The 21,793-nt window shown below is 51.8% G+C and overlaps 2 protein-coding genes across 9 annotated transcripts; one reads left to right on the top strand and one right to left on the bottom strand.

Annotated features, from left to right (window-relative positions):
• Positions 1–1,700: 1,700 nt before the first annotated feature.
• On the bottom strand, positions 1,701–12,189 carry C2CD2L (C2CD2 like). Of its 4 annotated transcripts, XM_055548348.1 has the most exons (15): positions 11,952–12,187; positions 10,965–11,689; positions 8,881–8,976; positions 8,189–8,308; positions 7,915–8,025; positions 7,711–7,827; positions 7,502–7,613; positions 7,251–7,359; positions 6,278–6,342; positions 6,057–6,184; positions 5,793–5,967; positions 4,763–4,864; positions 4,482–4,618; positions 4,109–4,394; positions 1,701–2,815 (listed from the first exon to the last, which is right to left on the bottom strand). In XM_055548348.1, the coding sequence occupies exons 2-15, from the start codon at positions 11,316–11,318 to the stop codon at positions 2,604–2,606; spliced, it is 2,124 nt and encodes a 707-aa protein (XP_055404323.1). In that variant the 5' UTR covers positions 11,319–11,689; positions 11,952–12,187; the 3' UTR covers positions 1,701–2,603. The 4 variants fall into 4 exon arrangements, with proteins under 4 accessions (XP_055404323.1, XP_055404325.1, XP_055404324.1 ...); XM_055548350.1 differs by having other exon boundaries at positions 7,514–7,613; positions 10,965–12,189; XM_055548349.1 differs by having other exon boundaries at positions 4,482–4,615; positions 10,965–12,188.
• A 3,484-nt stretch (positions 12,190–15,673) lies between these two features.
• On the top strand, positions 15,674–21,119 carry DPAGT1 (dolichyl-phosphate N-acetylglucosaminephosphotransferase 1). 5 transcript variants are annotated; one of them, XM_055548341.1, is made up of 11 exons: positions 15,679–15,826; positions 15,942–16,009; positions 16,131–16,632; positions 16,949–17,069; positions 17,245–17,458; positions 17,709–17,855; positions 18,962–19,046; positions 19,590–19,778; positions 20,091–20,178; positions 20,345–20,500; positions 20,584–21,119. In XM_055548341.1, exons 3-11 carry the CDS (start codon positions 16,472–16,474, stop codon positions 20,647–20,649), a joined length of 1,227 nt encoding a protein of 408 aa, XP_055404316.1. In that variant the 5' UTR covers positions 15,679–15,826; positions 15,942–16,009; positions 16,131–16,471; the 3' UTR covers positions 20,650–21,119. The 5 variants fall into 5 exon arrangements, with proteins under 5 accessions (XP_055404318.1, XP_055404316.1, XP_055404313.1 ...); XM_055548338.1 differs by having other exon boundaries at positions 15,942–16,272; positions 16,369–16,632; XM_055548342.1 differs by lacking the exon at positions 15,679–15,826 and having other exon boundaries at positions 15,937–16,009.
• Positions 21,120–21,793: the final 674 nt, after the last annotated feature.

Raw genomic sequence — 21,793 nt, 5'->3', positions numbered from 1 at the left:
GAAGGGAACAGCTACACAGTATTCTGGCCTGGAAAATTCCATAGACTGTATAGTCCAGTCAGTCAGTTCAGTCGCTCAGTCGTATCCAACTCTTTGCAACCCCATGGACTGCACCATGCCAGGCTTCCCTGTCCATCACCAACTCCCAGAGCTTATTCAAACTCATGTCCATCGAGTTGGTGATGCCATTCAACCATCTCATCCTCTGTCATCCCCTCTCCTCCTGCCTTCAATCTTTCCCAGCATCAGGGTCTTTTCCAATGAGTCAGTTCTTTTCCAATGAGTCAGTGGCCAAAGTATTGGAGTTCCAGTTTCAGCATCAGTCCTTCCAATGAATATTCAGGACTGATTTCCTTCAGGATGGACTGGTTGGATCTCCTTGCAGTCCAAGGGACTCTCAAGAGTCTTCTCCAACACCACAGTTCAAAAGCATCAATTCTTCCATGCTCAGCTTTCTTTATAGTTGGACTATAAAGTCATCCATACATGACTCCTGGAAAATCCATAGCTTTGACTAGAGGGACCTTTGTCAGCAAAGTAATGTCTCTGCTTTTTAATATGCTTTCTAGGTTGGTCACAGCTTTTCTTCCAAGGAGCAAGTGTCTTTTGATTTCATGGTTGCGGGCACTACCTGCAGTTATGTTAGAACCCAAGAAAATAAAGTATAGTATAGTCCACGGGGTCACAAAGAGCTGGACACAACTGAGCAACTTTCACTTTCCCTCTGTAAATGAACCAAATATCCATATTCTGCCACCCTTTCAAAATGTTCCGTATTCTCTGGCTAGTATGGACAGGAACATGGGGGAATATTAACAACTCCAAGCTGACTCCCCAAAGGCAGGTACCCTTAAAGCCTCTGTGATATAGATTAGTCAGAATGTCAAGGCTAGAGTGACCTGGAAGATTATCTCGGCCACTCTTCATTTTAGAAATGAGGAAGTTGAGGTCCAGAAAGGAGAAGTGGACTTCTCAAGGTCACTTGCAGGGTCTGTGGTACACCCAGGTTTTCTGCCCCTGGTTCGGTGCTCTGTCTGACACCCTGCAGCAGCTTATTTGCTTCAAGCCCTGAGTAAGGTCTGGGAGAACAGGAACCAGGATCCTTGAATTTACTAGTGTCGTAATCACCTGAAACTTGCCCTCATTTAGGAGTGAGAGACTTTTTATTGTGATGAAACCCTTACGAGACTTCCCCCTTCCAATCTGTCTCTTCGGAGGCAACAGCTCACCCTTATTCAGTGCTGACTGTATGCCAGCTGAGTTCTAAGCACTTTACTCATTTACTTCTCACCACACCAAACGCTAGCTACTATTAATCACAGTCCCCACTCTACAGATGAGAAAACTGAGGCACTCTGAGGTGACATAATTTGCCCAAGGTCATGCAGATAATTATGTGTGGAACTGGGACTCAGATCCAGGCTAGATCCAGAGCCTCTACTCCAGACTCTCCTATATTCTAGGAGGAGCAGCCTGTTCAAGGAAGGGGAATGAAGATGCCTGTACTAGCTGAAGCTTTTTTTCTTCCTGATTGAAATTACCACTACAACTTGACCTTTCAAAGACACTGTGCTCCCATTCTCTCTCACATGTCCCTCCCTCTGTGCAAGAACTTCACAGACCCAATGTACGTGTCACCTACCCCACATGGGTCCCCATCTCTGATCCTCCCACTCGACACCACAGCCTCATTTGCCTTTCAAAGGATGACCATTTATTCAGTTTATAAACTCCAGTTTGACTTTAATAAATTAAATTCCAAGCCATCACACAGCAATGGACATCATCATCTCCCACTATACAGAGGGGCAACCCTGCTCTTGCTCCATCATCACACAGTCTGTAAATAAAACTCCTAAAGCCGTCTCTCTGGGGAAGGCGTCCCAGCAGGCTCCTGGCTCCCTCCTTCCAACAGAGCCACTGCTCACAGAGAAGGCATCAAGTACAAAAACGGTAATAAATGGGGAGGGAGGGATGAGGAGCAGAAGGGGAGGCAGGGAGTGGGGAGTACCTGCCCCCCATCCCGGGCACCGGCCCGGCATTCTATGAGCTGCCAATGTCCTCAGAGGCAGACACTGGTGCTGGTTGGGGTGGGGACCTGAGGGAGGTGTGGGAGCCCCATCCCAAAGAGAATTGCCAACCCTCCTGGGACAGGAGAGAAGGGTCACCTGGGAGAGATGCCCTCTATCCACTGTTCACTGAGGGGCTGGGACCACACATATAAATAGAAAAGAGAATAAATAAGGGAGAAAGGATCATCTGAGTTGCTGAGCACCCTGGGACTCCTCTGAGGGGGTGGGTGTCAACAGCAGGCAAACGGGTCTGAGGAATGCCCACAAGTGTCAGGACAGAGCCTCCTCTTGCTCCCAGCCACCCATTCCCTCTTCTACGTCCTTGGCAACGGGTGTCCACTTCTCACACGCTTCCCGTTGCAAGTACCCTTCCAGCTGGCCCCACAGCCCAGGGTGGACAGGCCTTCCTGGAACTCGGGGGGCTTCCCTGGCCCAGGCTGTTGGGAATCCAGGGAGGGGAATGGAAGGGAATGTGGGGAGAGGGCTGAGAGGACTCCGGCTCTCTCCTAGCTCAGAGGGTGAACAGGGCCCTCAGAGCTGAGGGCTGGGGTTGCCATTGGCCTTGGGTTTAGATTTGAAGGAAAAGCGCTTGATAAGACGCCGAGAAAAGCTGCCAGCCTTCTTTCGGACGCTGGGTGTGGTCGCCGTGTTGGAGAGGTCATCGTGTGATTGGCTCAGACCAGCTTCCTTCTGACGTGGCCTCCGGCGGAAGATGAGCTTCGTGCCGCTGCGCAGGAAGCTCACTGTGGGGGGAGAGGGGAGGCTGAGGGGCGAGGTGAGGAGCAGAGCATGGAAGAGCATGAAGGGGTCCAAGGCATGGAACAGAAAAGACATGCCCTTCCTGCGAAAAACATGGCGGCGCTCGTGGGGTTCTATGTGCACTCCTGAGGAGGAATGTCCCAGGGCTGGCTACTCTGTGAGGACAGACAGACAGTTGGGCCTCTTTACTAAAGAAAGAAAAAAGCTGAACAGAGGTGTTCCTAAAAGCCTATAAAATCACAAAGTGACAAAGTGGGTTGACCTTGATTGTTGACTAGATTCCAGGATGTGAGCAAAGAGCAGTGTGTCTGGAACACTTTAAAGGGGTAAATTCAAGACCAATATAATGAGAAAGGTGCTTACAGAGCAGGCTTTGGACTTAGGACCCTCATTATCCCAAGAAGTGATGCAGGCTTAAATCATAAATAGTTAAAGACATAAGTCATAAATAGTTAAAATAGTTAAAGACGCACTGGCAGAGGGAGGAGGACATCTGGGGCAAGTCCTACAATCTTATAAATTAGAAATACCACAGGTATGTACCGACCGTGTCACTGCTACAGGGACACTCCTAGGGTTGGCCTAGGGAAGGATTTCCTATAGCGGAGAGTATAGAATGAAAGGAAAGGGAGAAGAAAAGAATAAGGGAAGGAAAATATGCTCTTAGATCCAGGAAGAGAGAAAAACAGGTTTTTTTAAAAAAGGGAAATACTTTTGCGTCTCTTCTTATTACCCACGCCTGTTAGATCCAAGCTAAGACCCAAGGCAGCAAGTCCCCAGTCTCTACTCTGGCGTGGCTGAAACAGGCTGGGAACTCTGATGATCCCTTGGAGGAGGAAGGAGGAGACTGGCCTGAGGCTCCCATGTCCCTAAGTGTCCAGTGGGACCCAGGTGATGAAACTGGGCATCAAAGAGGGGTGGGGGTGGGACAACGGTAGCACAATACTTAAGAATTCGCCTGCCAATGCAAGGGACATGAGTTCGATCCCTGGTCAAGAAAGATTCCACAGGCCCTGGAGCAACTAAGCCTGTGGACCACAACCACTGAGCTGGAGCTCTAGCGCCTGGGAGCCGCAGCTACTGAAGCCTGCACGCCTAGAGCCTGTGCTCCACAATAAGAGAAGCCAGCGCAATGAGAAGGCCACACACTGCAACAAGGAGTAGCCTCCACTCTCTGAAACTAGAGAAAGCATGCATGCAGCAACGAAGACCCAGCATAACCCCACAATAAATAAGTACATTTTTTGAAAAAGGAGGGGCTGCCAATATCACCCCACCTTTGTGATCCTTGAGACTGCGGGTTTCCAGGGCACCAGTAGACCCTGTTTCCGACTCAACATCATCCACGGAGGGCCTCTCAGAAATGTCCGAACGTGTTGTCTCATCTGCTTCCTGGACACTCGTGGGACTGGAGAGGGCATCTACGGGTCCTGGGGACATGGCTGGGGGGTCTGAGGGAGGTGAGGAGGGACCTCCGCTGGGCCCTGCATCATCCTGTATTGAGGCGTCCAAGGATGCCGCATAGCCCAGGGACAGTGCCAACTCATCCTGAGCGATGGGCACCTGGCAGGAAGGACAAGTTTTAATGGGCAACAGTGACCCATGAGGGCTTTATCCCGAGCCCACCTCCTTTCCCCAGAGCCCTGTTACCTTGGAAACACCCGAGATGATAAGTGTGCTACGCTTGGTGGGTGTCTTCTTGGCTGCCCGCCCACTGGGTTCAGTCAGCTGGCGAATGGCTGTCTCTGCTACAGGGTCCAGGCCGTTGGAAAGGTGGCTCTCCCCTGCTGGATGACGGATACAGAAGACGGGCAACCTGACTCCTCCCCAGCTCCTTCTTGGACTTGAACTCCTGTGCCCCACCCAAAGTGGTTTTTGACTCCGGGACTCTGGTGTCAACCACTACTCACACTTCCCAATTCCCTACTCACGGCTGCTGCTGTGGGACGTGCTGCTGGGGCCACCACTCTCACTCAGCACTGTCGTCGTCTTCTCAGTCACCTCCACCTTGGACGGGGAGCGGGAGGGGGAGTCTGGTGGGTGGGGGAGGGTCAGTGAGCTGGGAGGTGCTTTAGAGTGGCCCCCACCCGCTACTGTCTTTATTGAGAGGCAGACTTTGGCTGACTCATGACTAAGGCATGATTAATCACAGGGGTGACTAAGAAGATGCCATGGGGACAAAAAGATACCACAGGAACCAATAGGAGTGTGGGAAAGAGGCAGGGGGCCCACCAAGGGCATGAAAATACTGAGAGTGTGCAGAGATGGCATAGGGGTCCAGTGGAAGTAGGGGAAATGCCATGGGACCCATAGAGCTGGGACAAATGTCACGGAGAGGCCCTGGAGTAGGAGAATTGCCACTGAGGTCACTGGGTTTGTTGGAGGGTCCCACGGGCTGCTAGAGGTTGAGGGGTGAGGGAGGGGCAATTAGGCAGCTGGGGCTGGGAAAAGGGAAGAAGACAGACGTGTGAAAAGACAGAGGGGAACTTGGGGAGGTGGAAGTATGAGGACTGTCATGGGGGCTGGTAGGTCCAGGCTTAAAGGGGAGAGGGCTAGTTAGGGAAATGGATAGATGTACAGGAAAGTTTAGGGCTTCCCTGGTGGCTCAGATGGTAAAGCATCTGCCTGCAATGAGGGAGACCCGGGTTCTATCCCTGGGTCAGGAAGATCCCCTGGAGAAGGAAATGGCAACCCACTCCAGTATTCTTGCTTGGAAAATTCCATGGACTGAGGAGCCTGGTAGGCTACAGTCCATGGGGTGGCAAAGAGTCAGACACAACTGAGCGCCTTAACATTCACTTTTAAGGGAAAGTTTGAGAGAGGCAGAGGCGGTATGGAAGATGTGGTCAGAAAACAGGAGGAGTTGGAATTAGGGCTTTCTTTGCCCCCTCCCTGTCCTGCCACGGATCTGCAGTCCAGGGCCCCTGGCTAGAGCTGGACTCCCAGGCTCCTCCTCTTTACCTAATTTGCCATCTACCCGGGGCCGGGACTGGACAGTGGTGACTGTGGTGACGATGGTGCCATCTGGCATGATGGTCCGGTCCAGCTCAATCTTCTTGGTAGGTGTGATGCTGCGGCGTGGAGTCGAGGGGGTGGAAGTGCCCAGGTTCCGGGGGGAACCCTCCTCATACTGAAGCTGCCAAGGGGGAAAGAGGAAAGAGGCAGGGCCTCAGGACTGGCCTTCTCCCGAGTTTTCCCATCTCCCCACCGGGGGCAGCGTCTCACCTCTATTGCCATGGTGGCTGCCTGCCCCAGGGCTTTCCCGGGCCCAGGGGTGAGTGGGCACACCTGTCTTCGGGACAGTGGTCTGGAAGGGGAGGCCACAGACAGTGTGGCCTGGCCCAAGAGTTCAGCTGGGGAAAGGGGTGGCACTGTGAGTTGAGTCCATGACCAGGCAGCCCCACTCAGCACCCACCCAGAGGTGCTCCTTCCTGCCCCGTACTCACTGTCTCCACAGCTGCTACTCCTCAGCACTTTGAGGATCAGCTCCTGGCTCTGGGGGCCCAGATCCCTGTGGCCAACAAGAGGTGGGGCAGAGAGGGGGAAGATTAGCAAACTGAATCCACCCTTGAATTGATTTCAGGCCAGAGGCAGACTGCGTGCATGTATGCTCAGTTGTGTTTGACTCTTTGCGACCCCATGGAGGAAAGCCCTCCAGGCTCCTCTGTCCATGGGATTTCCCAGGCAAGAAAACCAGTGAGTTGCCATTCCCTCCTCCAGGGAGCTTCAAAACCTAGGGATCAAACCTGCATCTCCTGCATTGGCAGGCGGATTCTTTACCACTGAGCCACCTGGGAAGCCCAGAGGCAGAGAGAGATGGATGTAAATAAGATGGAACAAGCGCTCCAATATGCTTCCAAATACAGACTCTTCCTTAGAAAATGGGATGGGGCTGAGCAGGGACCATACTCCTCAGCTGGGCATTCAGATATTCCTGGTTCCTGCCTTTCCAGTCTCTCTCTATGTTGAATCACCCTCTTTTTCTTTTACTCAAGTTGTTCCCTCTGCCATGAACCCTTGGTCTCTCACACTCTGTTGAAATCCTACTTTTGTTCAAAGGTGTGGTTTAAATGCCACTTCCTCCATGAAGCCTATTCTTATCTTTATTTTTGTGGAATTAAGCTCCCTCACCTAAGCACACCCATGGCACTTTTTATAAACCTGGACTGGAGCACTTATACCATCTCCTTGACGTACATCTGTCTCTGCTTTGAGCCGGTGATCAACTCAGGGTTGAGGTAGGTGCATCTTGGTCATGTCTGTAGCCCTTGGGACTAGGCCAGGGCCTGGCATACAATAGAGGCTCACAGCAAAAATTAAGAGCTGAAAACAGCTGATTCATGTCAGGACTCTGCTGGAAGGACTTGATCTCAGTCCACCCGTGGAAGCAGGGGTGGGGGCTGGGGAGTCACTCCTTACAATATCAAGTCCTCGCTCCACTCCACCTCAGGCCCAGCCCTCGTGGGCTTGGTCCACTTCTGTTGCATGGGGTTGTCAAGCTCAGCTACACAGCACACTTCCCCAGTGCCTGTGAGGAACCAGAAACGTAAAAATGCTCATATCCAAGTTGAGAGGCCATTGAGTAGTAGAGAGGTCATACCCTGGGCAGAGGGGCCAGGAATGCCTGCAGCCACAGCCTTGGTAGCCCACCAGAAGCTTCTGGCTCTCACCTTCCAGCTCACCTCCCAGATGAGATGCTCGAAGCTGCCTTAGGAATAACCGGATAGGTCTGGGGATGGATGGCTGGGCCTGGGGTGCCTTGGGTGGCTTCTCACTGGGAACCTAAGAGCAGGAGGAGGTAAAAAGAGCTGTAAGAATCCCAACACAGTACCCTGGAGACAACATGCACGCAAACTATTTGCTTTGAGTGCCTACTCACCAGGCCCCCAGGGGCAGAGCAAGCCCTGAGGTTGACCATCATAGCTGGCTGGGTGCTGACTATGGCATCCTCAATCAGCTCCTCAATAGTAGAGAGCTCTACTTGCTCCTCACCTCTCTGTGGGGAGGGGAACAAGGAGGTGAGGCCCTCAGCTCTGCCTCCCCCTCCCTGTTCTGTCTCTTCTCTCCAGCCCTTCCCCCTTACCTCCCTGGCCTGCAGCTTGGGAAGCACCGTCAGGCTGAGATCTGGGCGATCAGTGAAGGCCCAGGATACAAGCAGGCCTTCGCCAAGGATTTCCTCCAGGTTGACTTCCAACTGTGTACAAGGGACAAAGGGACTGGGTTGACTTGCCTGACTCCTCCAACCCCCTAGGACCCTCTCTTCCCAAATTCCATCTTAGAGAGGAACCAAACCGAAAAGGCAGAGGCAGCTGAACCTCCCGCCCCCTGCCCAACTCCATTTCCCACACCCCCTCCACCTGTGTTGGTGGCAGTGTCAGAGTGACGTGGTAGGTCTCCATGGAGACGGCAGCGGGGGACTGCTGGGTCACAGAGACTGGGAACATCACCTCCTCAGCAGAGAGCTGGCAGTGCAGCACCTGAGACAGCCAAGGCACAGAGGCAAGGAGGGTCAGGCATGGAGGAAGATGCTCACCTCGGCCCTGCCCTGTCCTGCCTGAGAGTGGGTCAGCAGACCCCTCTCCAGTTTCCCTCGGGAATCACCTTTTGGGGGGTCCAACTCTTTTGCGACTCTTTAGTGACCCCAAGGGCTGTAACCTGCCAGGCCCCTCTGTCCATAGCATTTCCCAGGCAAGAATACTAGAATGGGTTGCCATTTCTTTCTCCAAGGGGATCTTCCCAACCCAGGGATCAAACCTGAGTCTCCTGCATTACAGGCATATTCTTTACCACTGAGCCACCAGGGAAGCCCTTGGAGTGGTCATAAATCCATAAAAGAATGATAAAATTCAGAATCCTCCAGAAAAATGCATATATGCACACAAGTACTACATTTGGCCTGTAACTTCAATGGGATTCTCCAACCTCCTGAAGCCAATTCTGGGATTCCTAAGGCATTCACAGACTTCAGGTTAGAACCCTTAGAGTAAAGGGAACTCAGGATCAGCCCCCACCCCAGTCCTAAAGAAGGCAGAACCCATCAGACTCTTACCATGGTGCGCTCTGATTGGTCTATGCAGGTCACATGACTGATGCTGGCTTTGGGTGGGAGTTGGGGCACCTCCTCAAAGGCGATTTGGATGGAGCTCTGGGGGAGTAATGTGGGCATAGGGTCAGGTCTCTGGAGCTGCCCCCGCAGGGCTGACCTACTCAGTTGCTGGCTAGGCCCTGGCACTGCAGAGGCCTCAGCTGCAGGCTGGCTTCTGGCCCCTCCTTGGCTCAGAGCTTTAGGACAGTAAGTGTTTCTTTTGAATCCCACCTCTTCAGGGGTCTGCAGGTGTGAGGCAGACCTGGGGAGCTAGACCACCTCAGAGACCAGATCACCTTGAGCTGAAGACCCTAGATTCCTCCTTGAATGCCAGGAGCCTTCCTCCTCCCCCCACCTTCTTCCCTACCCTTGAAGAAAGGTGTGCATAGAAAAAAATAATAATAATAAAGGTGTTGGTGCCACCTATATATCCTAGCTGGGCAGGGAGAGACACGGCTGAGCCAAGGGTGAAAGCGGTAGAGCCACTTAAAGATAAGAACTAAGCCTTCTACCAGCTAAATGGGATGTGGAGGCACAGGAGTATGACTCTACCCATATTCTTGGAGATGAAGGTTAGCTCAGCATGGCCTTGGGGAACTTTACCAGAGGAACTGGGAAGAAAAGCAAGCTCAGAAGGCTCAGCGGCCAGGGACCTGGCTAATTCCTCAAGGCAGAGAGCAAGGTGGCATTAGGGAGCAGAAAGCTGCTTAGCTTAGGTGTTGTAAGAGCTTCCTAATTCTTCCACGGTAGTTGAAGCAAACTGCTGCAGCCCCATCCAGGGAGCAGGATGGGAAGAACTGAGGAGGGGGCACAGACTGGGCACAGACAGAAACAAATCCACAGGGCTCATTTCCCTGGCAAACCGGGGAAAGCCAACTTCTCTGCTACTGTAGCAGTCTTGTCCAAAGGTCAGGCCAAGGGAGATGGATGGTTAGAACCCCAATCTCCCCACCCCCTCCAAGGGAGGCTAATGTCCAGCTGAGTCAGCTGTCTTGGGGAGTCAGTCGTCTTGGGGAGTCAGTCCTGACAGAGGAACAAGGTACAGGGAGAGCTGGGTGGAAGACTGAGTTCATGGTGCAGACTAACAGATGCCATCTGGCTTTCTGGTCAGCTGGGTGAAGGAGGAAGAGCAATTTCTTGTGTGTCTACTTCTGTTTCCAGGCATCTGGGCAGCTAGTTGAGTGAAGCCCTCCAACTAGTGGTGGCTGGAAATGGAGAACCCTCTGAGCGAGGCGGTTCATAGGCTGTGAAGGCCAAGATGAGTGGGGATCCCAAGACAAGGAGGTCTCACTTCCCACTCCCACCTCAGTCTTATGACCATGCTTCCTGCCCCACTTCCTAGGAGGCCAGCTGCTGGTGGTGCAATGGGAGGAAGTAGGCTGGGCTGGTTCGTGACTGACCCTCAAGGGACTGCTCTAGGCTCATGTGCTGGGAGGGCCATGCTTGTCAGTCTCCTTTCCACCTGAACACCTTTCCTTCCACACAGACATGGCAGGGAGCATGAAGAAGGATGTGTTAGACTGGAGCAGTGAAATTACTGAGGGATGGGGGGTGGGTGGGATTCAGGCTTCTCGGGGACCTGCCTGGTCACACCAGGGATCTGGGGCATGAAGTGCTGACTGGGTGTGGTGGCAAGAGGACCAAGCAGATTCTTTCACAGGTGCACCTGTCTCTTTTCTACTCCTGCCAGCCCTGCTCTCCCCCCACTGCCCCCCCTCCACCCCACCACCACACACAACCAGCACCCAGGCTAGGCGGAAGTGCCCTGGGACACAGGGATTAGTGTTGCTATGAGAACAGCAAGTTGTGCACCGGTTTGGAGCCAGAGAGTACCTAGACCACAGGAATAGAAAATTGGGATATAGCTGGATTTCCACAACGCCCAGGCACACCTGCACCCTTCTCTCTGACCCCAGAGGGGAGGAGATGCCACGGGGTTCCTCAGTTGATCCCCACCCCCATACGGTCCTCCTGGCCTGAGCAGTCCTTCCTCTTAAAAAAAAAAAAAAGTCAGAGTGGGGGGACCATCTAGGTCCTGTCCAACTCACCCCATCCCTGCAGGCCTGCTCGTTCAGCGCTCGCACCCAAGCCCGCTGCCAGTTCTCCCGGAAAGACTTGAAGGCGAAGAGAGATGCCAGAAGGCCCCGGACGCCTGGCTCCTCGGGTGCGCCGGCCCGAGTCGCCCTTAGCCTCAGCAGCGAGCGCCACACGCCCAGCTCCCGCAGGGAGACGGCGGGCTCGGCAGCGAAGGCGGGTCCCTGGCCCCGGCCCCCGCGGGCCCGCGCCAGCCACAAGCCCCGGGCATACTGCAGCAGCCAGCCCAACACGGTGAGCAGTGAGGCGGCGAAGAGGATCAGCAGGGCTGCCCAGCCCACGTCCCGCTGTCCCCAACCCGGATCCATGCTCCGCGCGGGCTCCAGTCCCGGTTCCAGCTCAGGCTCAGCCGCTGCCCCGGGGGAGCATGGCCCGGGCGGGCCGCGGGGCGGGGGCAGGCTCCCCCGGGGCTGGGCGCGAGGGATTGGGGTCTCTCCGGGGCTGGGTGCCCGGGACTAGGGGGTGCCACAGATCGAGGAGAGGAGGTTCCTGGGGGGTCGCGACGCCGGGGTCCCTCTCTCCGTAGTCCGGGGCCCTCCTCGGTTGATCCGCCAGTGCGACCCGGGTTAGTCGCCGGCCAGCGCCCGACTCCTCCCACGGCGGGGGCCCCGCCGGACCCGGGCGGAGACTCGTCTGCAGAGACGCTGTGGCTCACGGGCCGGCACCGGCTCCCGGAGGGCTGCGTGCGCAGAGCTGACACTGACAACACGGCCGGCCCCCCCGCCCCCACCCTGCCTTAAAGGAGCCGCACCCGCGGGGGAGGGGCTTAGGGAGCCGGGAACTCCAGCTCGGTAAGACGGTGGGAGGAGGAGTGGAACGGGGAGGAGGTTCCTGGGTGGGAAATAGGCGGGATCTTTAACTACCCCGCCCCATCCTGGAATCGGGGGTACTCCTGCTCCCCTGAGCTCAAGGTAAGAGTAAGCAAGAGTAACTGCACTCACAGAGATGGCCGCCTCTGCTTTCCCCTACGCTCCTTAGCTTTCCATAGTTTGGACGCCTGTGGGGTTAAAAAGGAGGTACTCCCTGTGGATAGCATCAACCCCTTATCCCAACACACCCAGGTTCCGCAGCTTCCTGGTTCCTGGCCGAAGCTAGGCTCTGGGTGTGTAGATGCAGGGCATCCCTCCTAGACAGAAGTGCCTGGCAGAGGTCCAGCTGATACCCACCCGAGAGAGGTTGAGAACATGGAATATTGACCCCCATCATCTACTCCCATCCTTTGGAGCCAGGACTAAGAGACACCCTATTAACCTCCTTGCTCGTGTGGGTTTGTTCTGGAGATACTTCCCAAGCCTGGGGCTGCTTCTGTTTTTAAAAATAATGTATTTCCATAGTAACAGCTTCTGCCTAAGGAGCACGTGTAGAGGGGTTGGTAATGAGAAGGGAGCTGGCACTGCAGCACTGGACTATCAATAGATTCAGCCAGAGGACTGAAATATGTGATATCTCAGCACGCATCCAAAAATGTTATAGGTACACTCTGGCCTCAGAATCCATCCCTTTTCCTAGATGTAAGGGGATAGATTCCATTCCTATAGGACAGAGGCTTGTCATTGCTTTCTGGAGGCAGGGGAAGGAAAATTCTACAAAAAGATTCAGAGGAATCTCCATTCCCCAAGAGGCCCTTTTTCTTCACATATATGGCAGGCCTTCCTTAGAGAGGTAAAGAGGAAGGTGTTAAGTATCTCTCTCCCAAATCCAGTCATTAGTCTGAGCAATGACCACATAGAAGTAAACAATGTCCTCTTAAAGTGTCAGGCTGCAGAGCTAAGCAGAACCTGCCAGGTTAGCGACAGGGTGCCTGAGCCATGGGAGGTGTAGGAAAGCCTGGGGCATCCCCAGATTTCACTCTAAGGAATGGGGTGTGGGTGACCTTGCTGTGGCCCTGCCCATGCATCATCATTGGATCCCTCAAACTATAGGTTTCCCTTGTAGCTCAGTTGGTAAAGAACGTGCCTGCAATGGAGGAGACCAGGGTTCGATTCGTGGGTCGGGAAGATCCCCTGAAGAAGGAAATGGCAACCCATTCCAATATTCTTGCTTGGAGAATCCCATGGACAGAGGAGCCTGGCGATCAGATAGCAAGAGTCAGATGTGACTTAGCAACAAAACCACAAACTACAGAAGTCCTAGAGTGTGGATTTTAGAGGGCAAAAAAAGTGGGGACCCTGTCTTAACTCATCTCTCTTCCCTCATATTCAGTCAAGATACTTTAATATAAGGAAGTCAACTCCTTCAGGAAAACAATCATGTTTATTTCAGTTTGTGTCCCTACGGTACTTAAAAGCTTCCCAAGCACAAATTCTTTGTAATTTTAAGAAGTCTAACAGAGGGACTTCCCTGGTGGTCCAGTGGCTGGGACTCTCTGTGCTCCCAATGCAGGAACTCCGAGTTTGGTACCTGGTCAGAGAATTGGATCCCACGTGCCACAACTAGGAATTTGCATGTCACAACAAAGATCAAAGGTCCTGAGTGACGTGGCTGGGACCCAGCACAGCCAAATAAATAAATATAAAGAAGCCTAACAGAAAATATTCCAATATACATGTAAACACTGAGATTTTCTATACTGTTTCCATCTTTTGAAAATCTATTTGTATCATCCAAGTGGAATGGGAGATCTTGGGGCTTGCTGATAAAGGAGAGGCAGGAAGAAATGGAAAAAAGTAACTCAGCTGCCTGGAAAAAGCCACAGATATGGTCCTGTAAGTGTCATAGATCCAAACCCTCCAAAGCTGTCTCATAATGACTTGTTCAGCACTGTGAAACATTTCTAGGACAGTCTTTTCAGGCAATTGGACTTAATAATGCATTGGCTTTGCTTACTGGAAGGCACTCAGGGCTCCCTAGCAGGAGATGTGCATCTCAGACCTTGCCTGCTCAGCCCAAGAAACCAGCTGAAACCATTGACAACCCACCTGATCCATGGATCCTAGAATGAGCATCAGCATATAGGCAGATGCTTTGAACTTGTATCAGGACAGGCACAAAATTTCAAGTGTGCCCAGACAATCATGTGTTTGTTTCTCCTTGGGAGTCTGATAATCAATTGGGCATTTACCATCATGGGAACAAAAATATTCCGATTATATAACAAGTATCCAAGTAACCATGTTCTGATAGTAACATGTATGCATGTTACTATCCATGAATCCCCAGTGTCTTGTTTTTGAACAAGTCCCCTATCCTCTTCCAGTGGGGGTTGTGGGGGAGGGCTAACGATCTCTGGAGAAGAAAGAGACAAAGGTTCCCAATGCCAAGATGGGAAGATTTATTAGGACTGGCCTCCTAATAAAACAGGAAATAGATACAGACTATTCCTCAGACCTCCAGGGAGTCTCAGCCTGCTCCTGATCAACCAGATATCTGAATGCTGCCTCCTCTGGGGCTCTCACAAGCTCCTCCTTTCCACCTGCTCCTGGTGTCTCACTTTCCCTGTTTGAAAGGCCCTTCCACTCTTGTCACATACTGAAATCTTTGGAGATATTACTCTTCCTCAAGCTCCTCTCACTTCCCCTGGTCACAACTAATTGTTCTTTCCTATTGCCCTCTGTACCTCTTTCAGATAGAGACTCATTATATGTGTTGATGCCTTCTATACAGATATCTGTGTGCTTAGCCCCAGGGGGACACCCTGTGGAACAGAAAACACTGTGCCTCTAGGGAATTACAGATGCACACTCATGTACCCATATGCAGCTGCACACTCACACAGAAAAACAATACCAGTGGGATAATAAGTACTGAAAAACTGGTGGAATACAACTATCAAGTAATTACTGGCTTGATATATATATATATATATAAGCCATATATATGGCTTTATGTTGTTAATTAGAGCCACCTTCAAGTAGAAAGAACATTTGAGAGACAAGAGGGACTACCTTTGGCCTAAAAAGAGTCAACCTGACTCTGACTCTTATTCAAAAGAATGAAGAAACTATCAGCATACTTGAGTTCTCTCAACTTCCTCGTGATGATTTCTTCCCTGAGGACTGGAATCATTTGCCACCTAAGAGCCCGTGAATGCGTGAACAAGGGAAACAGGTGCCAAGCAAAAGGCACCTGACCTGGAGGGAGAAACCTGCCCGGGAATTCCTCAGGTTTACAAGAAGCCAGCCGCTTTGGGGTTTGGTTCTCCTACTTGCTGCCGCTGCTGCTAAGTCGCTTCAGTTGTGTCCGACTCTGTGCGACCCCATAGACGGCAGCCCACCAGGCTTCCCCGTCCCTGGGATTCTCCAGGCAAGAACACTGGAGTGGGTTGCCATTTCCTTCTCCAATGCATGAAAGTGAAAAGTGAAAGTGAAGTCGCTCAGTCGTGTCCGACTCTAGCGACCCCATGGACTGCAGCCTACCAGGCTCCTCCATCCATGGGATTTTCCAGGCAAAAGTACTGGAGTGGGGTGCCATTGCCTTCTCCGAGTTCTCCTACTTAGTTCTTTCCAAAGCCTCGGCCTCACCTCCTCGGATTGGAAGGCTGCCACAGTCTAATGATCCCATACGGAGGAAAGTCAAGTACTGGGTTAAATCCAAACCTGAGAGCACTCCCAGCCCCATCAGTTCTGAAGTGCGCCGCTATGTTGCCCGGCAACTAACTGCTACTGCGGGGGTAGAAGGTGGGTGGGATGATGAAGGAAAAGTACCTGAATCAAGGACACCGGAAAACATGAAGTGGGAGGGGCTTTTCAAGTGTCGGCGCTTAAAATTTACATCATCTTCCAAACCGTAGCTGAGTTTCGGGGAACTGAGTTGTGTTTACCTTGGCTTCCTTCTCAACGTTGACTACCTTGGCAACAGGTTTTTCTACAAGGAGCAGGTGCTGCTCCACATCCTTATCTCGCCCGCCCTCCCCCTGCCCCCCCTGCTTCCTGTAGCCATCTTCCCGGTTCCAGAGGCGTCCCATAGTAAACGCCAGGCATTGGCTCTTTTAGCGTGACCAGCGGAGGCCGACGGAGCTAAACCTGACGTGGAACCAAAAATAAGCCGCGTCAGACACGTGGTACAAGGAGGCGTTCATCTTGGAACCGGGCAAGGAGTTTTTCCGCTTTGGGCTGTACATCTTTAATATGATGTTGGGAAAGAATCTGCTTTTGTTTGTCCTTCTTTAATTGCTTTTCCAGATCCCTGGTGATGATTCATCTCTCGAATAAAGGGTTTGGTTTAAAATCACACTTCTGTCCCCGCTATTATGCCCGTATTAAAAATGGCCGCCTCCTTCCAGTGATAGTTGCTCTGCGAACTAGATCCGGGCGGAAACAGTGGGTAAGCAGAGGCAGAGGGGCAGAGCCAAGGTTGCTTCATAGAGGCTCGCGGGAGTCTCGAAGGCGGCTCAGGTCAGAGTTGTTGGGTTTTGCTCAGGCTGCTGTAGGAAGAACCAGCCTGTGGGGAGCGGCTACACCTTACTGCTGGAGCTTGCCCATTAGCTAAGAAGGCGGCCGAGTGGGCCGCCTGGCAGGTCACCATGTGGGCCTTCCCGGAGTTGCCTATGCCGCTGTTGGTGAATTTGATCGGCTCGCTGATGGGATTTGTGGCCACACTGACCCTTATCCCTGCTTTCCGAGGCCACTTCATCGCCGCGCGCCTCTGTGGCCAGGACCTCAACAAATCCAGCCGGGAGCAAATGTGAGGGGCCGGGCAGGCGGGGGGAAGGGGTGGGCAAAGGCGGGGACTGGAATGCTTGACTGCGCGCTAGACAGAGCGCTACCCTAGCAGCCAGCCCGGGATTCTGGGAGGTGGAGGGCAGATCTGGTTAGTGTTGGGGAAGGGATGGAGGCGGAAAGGTGGGACCCTTGGGTGTATCTGGGATTCCAGTGGTGGTGCCCTTCCCCGCCGAGTTAGGTGACGGTACTGCTTGCATTAGTGAGTGACCACGCCCCCTTTCCTCTTTTTCTCCACCCCCCCCCCCCCCCCCTTCACCTGACTTGCTGCCGGGCCACAGCCCAGAGTCCCAGGGAGTGATCAGCGGTGCTGTTTTCCTTATCATACTCTTCTGCTTCATCCCTTTCCCTTTCCTGAACTGCTTTGTGGAGCAGCAGTGTAAAGCCTTCCCCCACCATGAAGTAAGTGGGTTAGTGCGGGCGGCTGCCTGGGGCTAGGGCTAGGAGTTAGTGAAGAGAGTTGGGGTTATTTGGGTTTGCGGGGAGGAGCTGAGAACGAACGAAAAGACGGGTCTTCTTGAAAGGAAAGGTGAAGTGGGAGTAGGCTGGAGCCATGACATGCCCGAGCCTCCCCCAGTTTGTGGCCCTGATAGGTGCACTCCTTGCCATCTGCTGCATGATTTTCCTGGGCTTCGCGGATGATGTACTGAATTTGCGCTGGCGCCATAAGCTGCTGCTGCCCACAGCTGCCTCACTACCTCTCCTCATGGTCTATTTCACCAACTTTGGCAACACGACCATTGTGGTACCCAAGCCCTTACGCCCGATCCTTGGCCTGCATCTGGACTTGGGTAAGTAGCACCGCCACTTCTGCCCCTATGACCCCTACTTCAGGGCACCCTTGCCCCCTGTGAGATATCCGGCCGAGCATCCTTCCTGGTGCGCCACATTCTCCTTCCTGTTTTGTCCCCGCTGTGTCTTCTTAGATCCTTTTGTTGACCTTTCATCCCACACTCGGTCCTCACCACTTTTGTCAGAAGAATATCCTTAAATCCTTGTTCCACAGGCAGCATTACTTTTCTTACTGTCTTCTTCCCGCAGGGATCCTGTACTATGTCTACATGGGGCTGCTGGCAGTGTTCTGTACCAATGCCATTAATATTCTAGCAGGAATTAATGGCCTTGAGGCTGGCCAGTCACTCGTCATTTCTGCTTCCATCATTGTCTTCAACTTGGTGGAGCTGGATGGTAGGTGGGATTGGAATAGGGAGAGAAGTCTGAGTGTTAAGGAAGCGGCCTGATCTCTGGCTTTGGGGAATTCAGAAAAAATGTGATATGTGAATAATTATGGAAAATAAGGGGAGCTATTTACTTATTAATAATAAGTTACAAATAGTAACTAAGATTTGTTAAATGTGAGAAAGAAAGCCCTAGCATTTATAAAGGGATTGTCACTAATAGGTAGGCCATAGCCTTCTCCTATTGAGCATAAACAATTTTATAAAACCCCAAATCAGATAGGGTAACTCTGTGACCAAAACCAGACCCCCTCTATAACAGTCTGAGAATAGACAAAACCACAGGAACACAGTACATCTCACAATGACCAAGATCCCCTGCTGGCTAAAATGAATGGTTGCTGCTTCCTTCTGATAACAGCTCAGTTCTTCTCACTTCTTGGATAAAAATTATTAAGCTTCTCAATCATGGCACTAACCCTGCTGACAGCACCCAGTCCAGGGCAAAACTCTGTTTCCTTGCATCCTCCGCAGAATTACTTAAATCCTATAACAAGTGCTCCTAACACCTCCTTACTGAGGCATCCTAAGGTTCCCCACAGTGTGTGGGTTCCAAAGTGTCCCTTGTTACACCTCAGTAAACCTAGCTTTGACTCCAGGCATGTTTTTAGTGGTCTTTGGCTGAAGGACCTCCATAAGTGCTTATTAAAGTTAAGCACTTTGAAAATGTAATCTCACTTTAAATTCTGTAGCAGCTCTATGTAGCAGGTATTTTTTATCAACTTTTTTCACAGATAAGAAACTCAGAGAGGTTAAACGTGTCATGTTAGGTTAAATGTGTCATGATCAAGGTCACTCAGGAAGTAAAGCTGATATTCAAACCAGAGTGTGAATGGTCTGAACCAAATGTAAGACAGTAACTAGTTTAGGAGGGGTTCATGAAAGAGGTGAAGTATTGGAAATTGCCTGGGTGATATAAAAGGGGTAGTGAGTCCTTGAGACTTTAGAGAGGTGGACTGTATAGCTTGGAAAAGAACTTAGAGGAAAATAGGACCATGATGTGCAGGGGAAGTGGACATCAACTTTTCCTTCTTTCTTTTTCCCCTTCTTCCAAAGGTGATTATCGAGATGATCACATCTTTTCTCTCTACTTCATGATACCCTTTTTTTTCACCACCTTGGGACTGCTCTACCATAACTGGTAAGTAGGCCTGTGGACGGGGGGACAGCTCTTTGGACATGTGGCAGGTGTTGTCCTGATTGTGACCCATCTCCTGATACAGAGGCTAAACCTGCACATCTCTGTATTGTTCTCTGGGTCTTTAGTTGGTTATATTCTTGGGCTTCCGCAGTGGCTCAGTGCTAAAGAATCCACCTGCAATATAGGAGACCTGGTTCAATCCCTGGGACAGGAAGATTCCCTGAAGCAGGACATGGCAACCCACCCCAGTATTCTTCCCTGGGAAATTCCATGGGAGGCTACAGTTGATGCGGTCACAAAGAGTCAGACATGACTGAGGGACTTAGCATGCACGCATTCATAAATCAGTCACTGAGGCAGATGCTGTGGAGCCCCCAGGAATAAAAGGAATCAGGGCCTTGGTTCCTGGAGAGTTGCTGGGAGAGCGCAAACCCTCTCTGAGCCAGATCTAGCTAGGGCTAGCCCAGTGCCCAGGATGTCTAATGTGAGATAAAGAATTGCTAACACCTCTTGCTGCTGGCTCAGATCCTCTCCCCCACGCAGGTACCCATCACGGGTGTTTGTGGGAGATACCTTCTGTTACTTTGCTGGCATGACCTTTGCCGTGGTGGGCATCTTGGGACACTTCAGCAAGACCATGCTCCTCTTCTTCATGCCCCAGGTGTTCAACTTCCTCTACTCACTGCCTCAGCTCCTGCATATCATCCCCTGTCCTCGCCACCGTATGCCCAGGTAGCTTTGGGGCTTGAAAGGGACATCATAGCTTTGTCACTCGGGATGCCTTAGACATTTGCTGTGCAAAGGGAGTGGACCCAAAGAAGGGCTTTCTCCACACAGTTAGCCCTTTATACATTACAGAGCACATTTAGTTACATGATCTCATTTAATGTTCACAGCAGCACTGATCACACAGAAGTATGCAGCAGAACCAGAAATAGATCTCAGGGTGTTTGACCCTACATTCAGTGCTCTTTCTATGAATTAACCAGTGAGGAGAGTTCTTTGGGTAGTGGCCCAGTCACATGAAGCTCTCTTCCCCTGCAGACTCAATACCAAGACAGGCAAACTGGAGATGAGCTATTCCAAGTTCAAGACCAAGAGCCTCTCTTTCTTGGGCACCTTTATTCTAAAGGTAACAGGGTAACAAGGAGGTAAGGCTCTAGGCTGCCATTCTGAATTCAGGGAATGGGAAAACCTAGGCCTACATCAGACCCGAGGGGAGTTTGCAAGCATTCAGCAGATCCCTTTCCTGAAGCATAAGTATTAGCGAAAGTTCTCTCCACTTTTGGCCTCTCCAGGTAGCAGAGAACCTTGGGCTACTGACGGTGCGCCACAGTGAGAATGAGGATGGTGCCTTCACGGAATGTAACAACATGACCCTCATCAACTTGCTACTTAAAGTCTTTGGGCCCATGCATGAGAGAAACCTCACCCTCCTCCTGCTGTTGCTACAGGTGCAGTGCTATTGGGGGTGTGGCTTACACCTCCTTGTCTCCCTTTCTCCAGGGTTCTTACTAGAGTTCATTTCTCCTTGCAGGTCGTCGGTAGTGCTGTCACCTTCTCCATTCGGTACCAGCTTGTCCGACTCTTCTATGATGTCTGAGTCCCCTGATCCATTGCCCTTTGCTTCACAGCCTCCGGGGTTCCTGACTCAGGCCAACATTTCCTGGACCAAGACTGCCAACTGGCCCAGGCCTCTCCCACCCTTCATTTTCCTCCAGATTTTGTTCTCAGCATTTCCTTTCCCCTGTGATTATTGACACTTGGGCCTGTCTTGCTCTCTAATAACTGGTGATTGGACTTTGCCTATGGCTTTCTTCAGCTTGCCACTCTCCCTCTCCATCCCATCTTTGCTGCCTCCTAAGTTGGGGTACTGTAGCTTTTATGCAATTGCCCACAACTCTGACACTCAAGGAAAATGCTGGACTTGGGGACAGAACTCTGGCTGGGGATAGGGACACAGGTTCAAAGGTGACTTGACATTTGACTATAAATTAAGTATTCTGATGATTAAGAGCAGACCGGGGGCCAGGTGCTCCCAGTGGTGACAATAAAGTATTGTCTTTTTCTTGTTGTTCCTATAGGTATATTTCCTATGTGGGCATTGTAGGGTGGATGGGGAAGGTTGAAGGAAGTATTTCCTTGGACAGGATGCCTCTCTCTGTCCCATCCTTTTTTCTTTCTTTCTTTTTTTAAGCACATCAGGCGCCTCCTAGCAAGAAGTGATCAGAAAGAACAGACCAGACAGAACATGTTGAATAAATGTGAAATCCTGATGCTCGGGTGGCACAAGGGGCCATAAGATTGGCGTTATCTGTTCTCTGGGGTAGGGTTGGACTTTCAGAGGGGTCTCATTCCTTCCCTTTTTCACTCTTCTTTTGCCAGGTAGGAGGAGGGAGTGACCAGACCTAGGACGGGAGGCAGAGGTAGTTGTGGTGTTGACTCTTTGCCTTTAAAAATCCTAGGGCTGCCTTGCGCAGACTTCCCAGAGGCTCTTGAGGTGGCTTCCGATTCTACTCTTCTTGTCTTCCGGTTCTGGTCTCGGGCTGTAGCGTTTAAATCTGGCGCGCTTCACTTGGATTGGCTACAGCCGAGACTGGCTGGCTGTCGGGTAGTCTCTGCGCCTCCTCTCCTGTTCCCCGGGCAAAGGGTTTTCAAATTCGACCAATCGGCGGACGCGTTCCCTCAGCTGAGGCGCGACACCGAAGAGTTAACCTCAGCCAACCAGAGGCGGGTATTCGAGAAAA

The sequence above is a fragment of the Bubalus kerabau genome, chromosome 15, assembly GCF_029407905.1.
Source record: "Bubalus kerabau isolate K-KA32 ecotype Philippines breed swamp buffalo chromosome 15, PCC_UOA_SB_1v2, whole genome shotgun sequence".
Lineage (NCBI taxonomy): Eukaryota > Metazoa > Chordata > Mammalia > Artiodactyla > Bovidae > Bubalus > Bubalus kerabau.
This window is presented reverse-complemented; position numbering and strand designations above follow the sequence as displayed.

What these genes read in the sequence shown, in the direction of transcription:
- C2CD2L (XM_055548347.1), bottom strand. Translation starts at nt 11,318, where the DNA reads ATGGATCCGGGTTGGGGACAGCGGGACGTGGGCTGGGCAGCCCTGCTG. An exon ending in CCGGGTAGATGGCAAATTAG is followed by an intron (nt 4,865 to 5,792) that starts GTAAAGAGGAGG and finishes CCCACCCACCAG; the next exon opens with ACTCCCCCTCCCGCTCCCCG. An exon ending in CACGTCCCACAGCAGCAGCC is followed by an intron (nt 4,619 to 4,762) that starts GTGAGTAGGGAA and finishes TCCGTCATCCAG; the next exon opens with CAGGGGAGAGCCACCTTTCC.
- DPAGT1 (XM_055548341.1), top strand. Translation starts at nt 16,472, where the DNA reads ATGTGGGCCTTCCCGGAGTTGCCTATGCCGCTGTTGGTGAATTTGATC. An exon ending in CAACTTGGTGGAGCTGGATG is followed by an intron (nt 17,856 to 18,961) that starts GTAGGTGGGATT and finishes CTTCTTCCAAAG; the next exon opens with GTGATTATCGAGATGATCAC. An exon ending in CCTCGCCACCGTATGCCCAG is followed by an intron (nt 19,779 to 20,090) that starts GTAGCTTTGGGG and finishes CTTCCCCTGCAG; the next exon opens with ACTCAATACCAAGACAGGCA.